The sequence below is a fragment of the Acanthochromis polyacanthus genome, chromosome 12, assembly GCF_021347895.1.
Source record: "Acanthochromis polyacanthus isolate Apoly-LR-REF ecotype Palm Island chromosome 12, KAUST_Apoly_ChrSc, whole genome shotgun sequence".
Classification (NCBI taxonomy): Eukaryota; Metazoa; Chordata; class Actinopteri; family Pomacentridae; genus Acanthochromis; species Acanthochromis polyacanthus.
Genome location: NC_067124.1, coordinates 18,596,366 through 18,605,407, shown reverse-complemented (window position 1 = coordinate 18,605,407; position 9,042 = coordinate 18,596,366). Strand labels below are relative to the sequence as shown.

Sequence of the window (9,042 nt, the reverse complement as noted above, 5' to 3'; positions counted from 1 at the left end):
ATAGTACATGGAATTCTATAAACTGCTGGTATAAAACCAGCATCAACAAAGTAAAGATGACAGTGGTCATTAAATTACTGTAGAGGAGTGAAAAAAAATCACACCTCTGAAATGCTGTCAACTGGAAGTTTAAAGTCAGATGTTCTCAGTTACATTCCTCTAGACTAGAGAAACAGAAAAGCATATCGATGAAAAAGAAATTGAACTGGACGGCACATGTTACAATGGCAAGCCAAAATTCTCTTTAATTCAAATGTACAGATGCAGTAGTTTTCACACATGATAGTCTTAAGTAATTACATCCAAAAGCACAGTGTGTCAGTTCGGTCAGCTCTCAGATTCGTTGGGCAGCGAGCGTTCATATTGAAGTGTAAGACCTACAGTGTACAACATTTGAAATTTGCTGCATTTGACAGATAAAGACCTGACAGTCCTTCTAGAAGAACTAAGGCACGGCAAATTATATCCTTGGTATTTTTTTCTTAAGTCACACTCCCATTTGCTGGAGAAATTACAAGCCAAAACAGGAGAAAAAAAGTTTATTAATGCATTATCTGGTGTTTTCACCTTTCATTCTGACTCCTGCCCAAAGCCTTCTCTTAGTGCACCATTGACCATATCAATCATTCCCATTATCACACCAACCCCCATCCTTAATACATTGCCCACTCCATTTCCACTCCTCCATACCAGCCTCCCCAACCCTCCACCTACAGCTTGCGCTTGACCCCCCATCTCTGACACCACTGTTCCTACATAGCCTTCACTCTGCTCCCACAGTCGGCCCCCAAAGAATTTGGTCACCCACCAAGCATTATCCAACGCATCACCAAAAATCCCCACTGTGTCTCCAGCCAGGGTGCCCACGCCAGTGACTCCAGTGTGGCAGGTGCTCAGCAGGGCCTCCAACATGGAGGAGGCACAGCTGTAAACATTGGAGAAGCCTGTCTCTCCAATATATAGGAGCATATCTGATGCTGATCCCATCCATGACACGAAGTCAGAGGTCAAGAGGTGGAGCAAGGTGAAGGTCTCTCCAGGCAAGGCGGAAAGAACTCCAAGGTCTTTCTGAAGGACGTAGGTCACCTGAATCAAGATGAGGAAAAAAGTTTTTAAGTGGGGTTTTAAAAAAGTACATATAATGAAATTATAAAATAGCAGAAAGATATAAAGCAATGCAATGAAGCTAAAGCTACCATCACCTACTGGACACTTTATTCCAGTCTATGGGAGGAGCAGACGAAACTAAGAATATTTCTTGAATACTCTAAACCTGAACATGTCTTTTATTATATTTCTTTAACTATGTTTTCTCGTTATATTTGAAAATTAGTTTTCTTGTTATTTTTGTTTATACTGTAATTTGTATTTCAGGTATCAAATTATCAGTGATTGCTTGGTCAAATTAAAATGGAATTCCACCAATCTGAAATAAGAAGTTCTTTTTAAAATAATGAGGAGCAGTGGTCCATGAAAATAGCTGTTGAATGTACTTCTGGAATGAGGATGTTTGAAATCTGACGGAATAACTCAAATTAATTTATCAGGGTTTGGATCAGGGGACAAAAGCCTGTGTTACAAACCAGGGAGTGGCAGGGTGATCCAATAAAAAAATTGTGTCTTACGTTAATTGTTAATTGTGTAACTCTGGTAGTTAAAATGCATAACTTCTGAGCCTTTGCTGCATCTGTTTTTATCAATGAATCTCCAAGTGTACTACTACATGTCTGGTGAACTGTTTCCCAGTTAAATACAGTAAAACTGGGGTTAAGTTGTTCATTCTGCTGTATCACCTGCCCAGGTAACTCTGTGACTGTAGAGACCACAGGGTGCAGCGGAGCTTTGAGGATGGACAGAGTGGTGGAGAAGATGTAGAATAAAGTGCTGGTAGAGTTTGTGTCCGTCTCTTGTTCATCAACAGATTCATAGTCAGCTGAGGACTCGGAAGACTCTGACCTGACCACTTCTGAATGTGTCACATCATGGTGTTTGCTACTGCTGCTCTCAGAAGTTACTGCATCTGCTGAAGTTTCTCTTGCGCCATCAGCAACTTCAATTTTCTCTGACTGGGCATCCTCACCAGCCCCCACCTGCTCTTGAGTTACTGATGCCTCTCTGTGTTCCTTAAGGTCTGGATTTGCATCTTCGCCAGTCGTGTCTGAATCCAGACTTGTATCACCGATCTCTTCAGCAGTAGCATCAGTGTCTGTTTTTTCTGGAAGCCCCTCACTGTGAAGCTCCACTTTGATTCCAACAGTCTCCTCTTCACCTCCTCCACAGCCTTCAGAAAACAGCTCTGTCACTCCTAGCATCTCCTCCAATTCCTTCACACTCACTTGCCTCTCCCCCTTCCCTGTCTCACTGATTAACCCCACAATAAAATTACCCTTCCCCTCTGGGACGGAGCAGCACACTGCAAACCACAGTGGGTTCATCTGACACTCTTTGTTTCCATCCTCAGCCGCCCCGAAGCCTCCAGCTCCTGTCAGGATGAACAGACGACCCCCTAAAGTGGTGCACTGGGGAGCGATGCTTGACTGGACCAGTGTTGTGACTGTTGAGTCCCAGTGTTGGAGAGGGATGTCTGTGGGCGAGACAGGGTGAGACGGATCCCCGCCTCTTCTGAGAAGACTTGGGACTTTAATAAAGTCTTCTTCTTTCTCTGTCTGGCAGAAAAATAATCAAAACCAACTGTTTAAGTATCAGTACATGAAACTGTGAAAGTATAGAGAAATTAATTCAATCAGTGTTATTACAAGTGAATCAATACATTTCAACACATATGTCTGGTTTTCTGCCATTGTGTACTAATAGTGTGTGATAATTATGTGAAGTTACAGGCAGGTAAAAGTAGCTTCTTTAAAAATAACCAATTGGGAATGCATTTAAAACTTATACTTATACCTCCGATTTTGCAAATTCTTTTTTGCTTTGTAGTGCAATCTTGGACAATTGTACCCCTTTGAACTTATATTTAATTGTAAGATCTGAAAAATTTACAGATGAAATGACCTGTCATTAAAATGCTTACAGTTCATAGTCATCTAATGGCCCAAACAGACTAGAAGGTAGAAAAGCAATAATAGGGGACATTTTCTAACGGGGTGAATACTTTTAATAGGCACTCTATGCACATATGTTTTAAATGAAAAATTGAATTCTGAAAAAAAAAGGGTTACTATCACTATCAGTTAAATATAGTGGAGTAAAAAGTACATTTGTTCCCTCTGAAATGTAAATACTAGCCAGGAAACACACCACTGAAACACTTGATTACTTCAAAATTGTACTACAGTCAGTGTTCTTAGTCACTTTCCACTGCATGCTTTCTGTTTTTGCATACCAATACATCAATGCTCTGTTAATTCACTCCACTATTACAAACAATGTGATAGATATGTCCTTACCACAAGCTCTTCCCCCTCCTCTCCCTCCCCCTCTGCCCATCCATGGCTGAGATGGAAGGCAGAGTAGACAGCTATGTCACAGGCCGGTCTGGACAGAGTGGCAAACGCCTGTCCTCCAGACAGTCTGTGGCACACTGGGCGCAGCAGTGACCCCGCAGAGGCTCCCTGAGGAGGCTTCTGTCTGTAGAAGCAGTCGCTGCAGAGGCTGAAATCTGGCTCTGAGTTGTCCTCAGCTGGAAGAGACAGGCCTGGGCCCAGCATTGCTAGCAGCCAGACAGCTGCAGCAGCTGCACTGACAGTAGCAGGACTCAGCATGGTGGCGGTGAGCTCAGCAAATCCCCCTCCCACCCCTCTCTTGTTTCTCCCCCAACACACTCAGAGTGAGAGGAGGCGCTTATAAATTATCCAGTGGTTTCCGTATATAGATGGAAAAGAAAAGGTGGCCAAGGCTGGCTGCTGATGACTTGTCTTTCTCAGTCGTTCCTTGTTTCGTCTTCCAGTTAGTCTGCAACCATGTCTGTCTTCTGGTGTCAGCTGCACTCTGAGTGAATCTGTGTTTGCAAGCACAATCTTGCTTACTCCTTCGTTTCCCTCTCCCTGACAGCCTCACCCCCTCTGTCAGTTCCACCCATTATGACTCTCCCTCTGGCTTTACCTCCACTTCACCCCTCCCTCTGATACTCTCTGTGGTAACACCTTAACTCCCAGTGCTATTATACACAAACCAGGTACACACCCATTAAAAGTTGCTAATTACCTGTAAGTCCACATTCCAAAAAAAATGGTAGCTGTACAAAGTTACTTGATTGACAAACTCTTGTCAACCACTATTACTGCTAAAGTACATTCCCGAACATATTGTCTCTGTATCACAGTTGCTTTGGACTGCTTTCAAATCAAGCAGAACTTCAGTTAAATGCCACAAACTGAGCTGTAAATGTAATCCTTATTAAAGCTTCATCCTCACATCATTAGTCACAGGTCATTTTTTCACCTACAAATCAACAACTCTTGAAATTTCATTTCCTTGACAAAACACTCCCTTTTCATGGCTTTCAAGTTGCACTTCAGCTTGCTAAATATTTTTAAAACATGCCTGTTGAGACATGATGTTGATACTGACTGTTCTTCTCAAAATTATGACAAAAGCAGCATTTGGCATTTAATTTCATAACCCCATTGTGAGCTTGTGTAACAGTGAAAAGGAGAATATTCCTTTTTGACATCAAGAAGAGGTGAAATCCTGCCAGGCTGCCTTCAGTGTTGCTTAAGATTTATGGTAAACATGAACCAATGTAGCTCTGGGCTTCTGTCAAGAGCTTTCCTTTGTAAAAAGGTCAAGCAAGCAAGGAAACTCAGACGCAGTAACCCACACAGGCATGAAGCTTATACAGGTTTTTTTTTTTTTATCATACTTTGTGTGCTGAGCATTTAACTAAACAAAAAGCAGTGCAATAGAAAGGATTCACAAACTGCAGCATACTTCAGTGACAGAGTGTAGCTGTGGAATGAGAGTTTTAGGGTGTGACGATCTAGGTGGAGTATAAAGGCATACTCTAAGATAAGTTTAACACTTTCACAGTTCTGTAAACAATGGTGCAATGACAAATATTTCTAGCTGAATACACAACAGCCATAACCAGCTTTTTAAGGAAAATCGTCTCTGTGGCATCTGTCAATGAAACACAATATTTCACTTAAATAAAAACCATTAACAGGATCAAATGAAAATATTTTAATCTGGCACTGTTTGACAGGTGAAAAAAAAAACTAATAATGAAATACATTAGTCCCAGAATAATGTAAGCAGTCATTTCTACTGTTGTGCAAAGCAGAACGATCTGAGCCAAGTGTCAAAGCTGTCTGTAACAAGTAAACAACACTTAACATCTGCAGATTCCAAACATCTGTATCACAGTTAAACAATTTTATTGTACTAGAGAACTTGTACAACTTATAGTCTGAGAGCAGCTAAACACGATAAAACATTATAATCTCTCGATGAATTACACACCTAGTTGTGCTCATACTTTGATTTAAGCTGTACAGACAAAAATAATTAGCACTTTTGCAGAAGCTTGCCAACTGTGCCTTATCACAGATTAATTTATTATCAAAATATTTTACAACACGCCTCTGATGAGATTGTTTGTACAATGATACTGCAGTTAAGCTTCAGTCCACAGGGGGGAGCTTCGTCTGCTCAACATAGAGACACGTTCGGTACAGTTCTGTCTTTCACCATGATGTGCATATGTACGCCTCTATGGCCCGCCTAAACACATCTAAACACACGCTCAGGTTCACTCATTAGGAATGTCAATGACAAGCTCAGCCTCATCTCCCTCCCCTCTGTCTTCATCCCCTCTTTCGCTGTCTCCATCACTCTCACCCTCCTCCTCAGCTGCATCTCCACTAAGCATCTGTCTGGGAACCCAGCTGAAGTGGCCGCCAGCTGTTGGAGGAGCCGCAGGGGCTGATGGGTAATTAGCTGCCATGGGAACAACCTAAAACCAAAATGAAGCAAAGATGTTTGGAATGACACAGCGAAGCGTGGCGATATGATGAAAGAACAGGGAGTATGGATGGACGGCTACATCACAGATGCAAATTGTAAACCAGGACAAAGCATGCAGCATGTATATGGACTTATGGACATACTAATCAGAAGTGCACTTCAGTGTTATGCCACATTTAAAATGGTTTGAGGGACCGCTGAAGAACAGTAACATCCTTAAATGTCATTATAAGAGTTTACATTAAGTAAAAATCTGAAAAACACTGATCAGATTAGCTGTTACTTTGAAATTTACAACTGTGTTAACCCACCCAATACAGAGTTTTCAGAAGGGGAATATTAAAGCAGACACGTTTTACTGTCTTCTACTTATCAATGTATGCTGGGACAAATATATAATCAACTGCAAATGGCCTACTCTGCCATCAGCAATAAATGTTGCATTTTTATATAGATTCTGAGAGTTAAGCAGTGCATGTGTTTAAACATCTCTGAACATCTTATTTTCCCTCTCTCACCTTCCCCGTAGTCTCTTTCTTGTTTTTAGGCGTCTTTGTTTTTCTGTCTTTCTTCATTCGTTCAGCTGGGGGGGCCAAATATTCTGGCGGGAAGGGCATCTGCCCAACACAGACGCAGGCCCCAAATTGCCAAATGGCCACACAAACACGCATGCACACAGCCATAGGCAGTTGAAAAGACAGACACACAAAAACAAAAAAAACATATACAGAAGAATGAACAATACAAAGACAGTGAAGCCATTAGAAATCTCAAACATAAAATAAAAGAAGAGATAAAACAGACTTATGAAAAACGGGATTCAAAAAAATCTAACATTGCCAAATTAAAACAGGGATTATGTTTGCTGATGAGAGGATGAATATAGCAGCAAAGTTATTGTTGCTGGTCACAGTAAGACAGAAAAAAAAGGAGCTAAGAACTCACGGTGTTGAGGTAGGGTCCAGAGCCAGTAGACTGCAGAGGACGGGACAGCAGGGAGAGATGAGGAGCTGAATGAAGGAATGCGCCTGGACTATTCTTTCGCCTGTTCATGAGAAATTAAGAGAAGTTGCTGAGTGTAACAACAATAAAGCACAAAGTATTTTACCCTTTAGTGTCCAGATTATCTTCTTAAGTTCGATAGGTTTCTGGATGCACACTGTATACAACCATATTTATATAACATAATAAGGGATTATTCTGTGCACAACATTTTGAACTAAACAACCAGCTGTCAACTAGATCTGCAGCTGAAACGTAGCAATTAACGGTGTACCATCTCCTCAGTTTACTTCATCAACATCAGAATCGCTGGCCGTTTGAAACTGGAGCTTTGTTGACGTGTCGTAGCCCTTTATTTGACACTGAAGTGGCATTCCTTAAAATGTGATTGAACAAGCAAAGGATATCTGAGTGTGTAGCTAAAGCTGCTATTGACTTGACCTTATAAATTAGTGAGATGGGTCCAAACAGTACAAACAGAGGGCATGTATGTCTGGGAATAACCGAGGTTTGGCTGTAATTTGAATTGATACATTTTTAAATATTTACACCAATGCGTCACATGTGATGTTTTACAACAAATTAAGGAAAAAAACAACACAGAATTGTAATGAAAAAGACAGAAAACACACTTTGTCAGTAAACTATGGTTCCTTCAAACATAGGTATAAACATAAATCTATGCTACATTAACTTTTAAAATTGATCTTTTTCTAATTTTGGTCTTCATTCCACACTACGCTGTTTCAAACAACCCAATACTGAGTAGATGCCTTTTAATGCTTGGAATCACATCATATATTTAGCTTCCATTCAGTGAACCAAGATTATTTTAAATACAACATTCTTTCTGACCACGTTGAGGGAAAAGAGAAGTCTAATTTATCAAGAAATTTAATATTTGTGTATATACAGGCAACTTTTAATAGTCCATGAAGGTTAAACCAGTGGATGCCTTCACACCTTAACTGCTGATTTACTCAAAAAAGTCACAGACTACTCAAGATAGAGTCTTGATCAAGGCCAGCTGGTTTAGTAAAACATTCATAAATACCCAACAAACTTCTTTGCTCCATCTCGTTCTCTTTCCCTCTCCCTGGGTGCTTCCCCTTCGCTGTTTTCTGAAGAAACTGTTGCATCTGAATCTGGAGCACAAGACAGGAAACGTTGATGAGGGCACCCTTATTACTACATGCAGAACAACAACAGCTTTCATTTATAATGACATAATGCTCCATAACTACCTGAGGAGTCTTCATCTACTCTCTCATACTGTAGCAGTCTGTCCAAAAGAAAGCTAGAAAACAAGTGAATGGCATTATTTACCACACTAACATTAACATTTATGCACATTTACTGAAAACACAATCTCACCTTTTGTCCCTGGAAACCTTAAGAAGTTTCCTCTGTGCCCTTCTCAGCTCCTCCTGAAAGCATTCCTGTTCCTGTTAAAAGAAACACAGAGAAAATCAGCGCAACGACGGGAGAATTTGTACAGTACAAACACGTTAATGCTCAAAATGAAAGCACTCACATAAACAAGAAATTTCAACTTTCGTTTGAGGTTTTTGTATTTCCGTTTGTAGTCAACTTCGACGTCGGCTTGACCGTTCATCTCTGAAAAACAAATAATGAAACCATGATATCTCCTGTCTGTTAAAAGTTGTAGTTATATGCCTCTACAGAACATAATTTCGGGTATGCAAAACACGATAATGTCCCGAGGATTGCCTCCTCAGGCTACAGTGAGCTGGTTGCTATGCTAGCTAACACGGAAGCTTATATAGCTAACTTGCTAAAGACACAGAGCTGTGGGTGTGCAGAACAGCTGAAACCATACACAAGCACTTATTTTAAAGAATAAGATATGACTTTGACGCATTCAAACGCTAAATTTTATCCCCGAAGAAGCAGCAGTACCTCTTGCTTGAGTCTGCCTCTGAGACATGCTATTGCTTACTTTAGTGACGTCATATTCATGCGCTGTGTTGTGGGTATTTTCTGTTGTTATTGTTATTCAGGGTAATGCTTTAAATTGTGTCGAACACCAAAATACATTAATATACAGAACTTTGTCACATCAACGAAAGCAAACATGTATGTAATTAGGTCGGT

The 9,042-nt window shown here is 40.6% G+C and overlaps 2 protein-coding genes across 4 annotated transcripts; both read right to left on the bottom strand.

Annotated features, from left to right (window-relative positions):
* Nucleotides 1-219: 219 nt before the first annotated feature.
* On the bottom strand, nucleotides 220-4,053 carry LOC110972529 (uncharacterized). Of its 2 annotated transcripts, none has more exons than XM_022222904.2 (3): nucleotides 3,408-4,053; nucleotides 1,794-2,666; nucleotides 220-1,086 (listed from the first exon to the last, which is right to left on the bottom strand). In XM_022222904.2, the coding sequence occupies exons 1-3, from the start codon at nucleotides 3,720-3,722 to the stop codon at nucleotides 571-573; spliced, it is 1,704 nt and encodes a 567-aa protein (XP_022078596.1). In that variant the 5' UTR covers nucleotides 3,723-4,053; the 3' UTR covers nucleotides 220-570. The 2 variants fall into 2 exon arrangements, with proteins under 2 accessions (XP_022078596.1, XP_022078603.1); XM_022222911.2 differs by having other exon boundaries at nucleotides 2,091-2,666; nucleotides 3,408-4,040.
* Nucleotides 4,054-5,127: 1,074 nt separating this feature from the next.
* ino80e (INO80 complex subunit E) lies at nucleotides 5,128-8,956 on the bottom strand. Of its 2 annotated transcripts, XM_022222913.2 has the most exons (8): nucleotides 8,848-8,956; nucleotides 8,462-8,544; nucleotides 8,302-8,372; nucleotides 8,172-8,224; nucleotides 7,982-8,072; nucleotides 6,871-6,970; nucleotides 6,444-6,542; nucleotides 5,128-5,914 (listed from the first exon to the last, which is right to left on the bottom strand). In XM_022222913.2, exons 1-8 carry the CDS (start codon nucleotides 8,873-8,875, stop codon nucleotides 5,711-5,713), a joined length of 729 nt encoding a protein of 242 aa, XP_022078605.1. In that variant the 5' UTR covers nucleotides 8,876-8,956; the 3' UTR covers nucleotides 5,128-5,710. The 2 variants fall into 2 exon arrangements, with proteins under 2 accessions (XP_022078605.1, XP_022078600.1); XM_022222908.2 differs by lacking the exon at nucleotides 6,444-6,542 and having other exon boundaries at nucleotides 8,848-8,955.
* Between the last annotated feature and the right edge of the window lie 86 nt (nucleotides 8,957-9,042).

What these genes read in the sequence shown, in the direction of transcription:
- LOC110972529 (XM_022222904.2), bottom strand. Translation starts at nt 3,722, where the DNA reads ATGCTGAGTCCTGCTACTGTCAGTGCAGCTGCTGCAGCTGTCTGGCTG. An exon ending in AGGAGGGGGAAGAGCTTGTG is followed by an intron (nt 2,667 to 3,407) that starts GTAAGGACATAT and finishes TTTTTCTGCCAG; the next exon opens with ACAGAGAAAGAAGAAGACTT. An exon ending in TCACAGAGTTACCTGGGCAG is followed by an intron (nt 1,087 to 1,793) that starts GTGATACAGCAG and finishes ATCTTGATTCAG; the next exon opens with GTGACCTACGTCCTTCAGAA.
- ino80e (XM_022222913.2), bottom strand. Translation starts at nt 8,875, where the DNA reads ATGTCTCAGAGGCAGACTCAAGCAAGAG. An exon ending in AGTAGATGAAGACTCCTCAG is followed by an intron (nt 8,073 to 8,171) that starts GTAGTTATGGAG and finishes CTTGTGCTCCAG; the next exon opens with ATTCAGATGCAACAGTTTCT. An exon ending in GGAGCAAAGAAGTTTGTTGG is followed by an intron (nt 6,971 to 7,981) that starts GTATTTATGAAT and finishes TCTCATGAACAG; the next exon opens with GCGAAAGAATAGTCCAGGCG.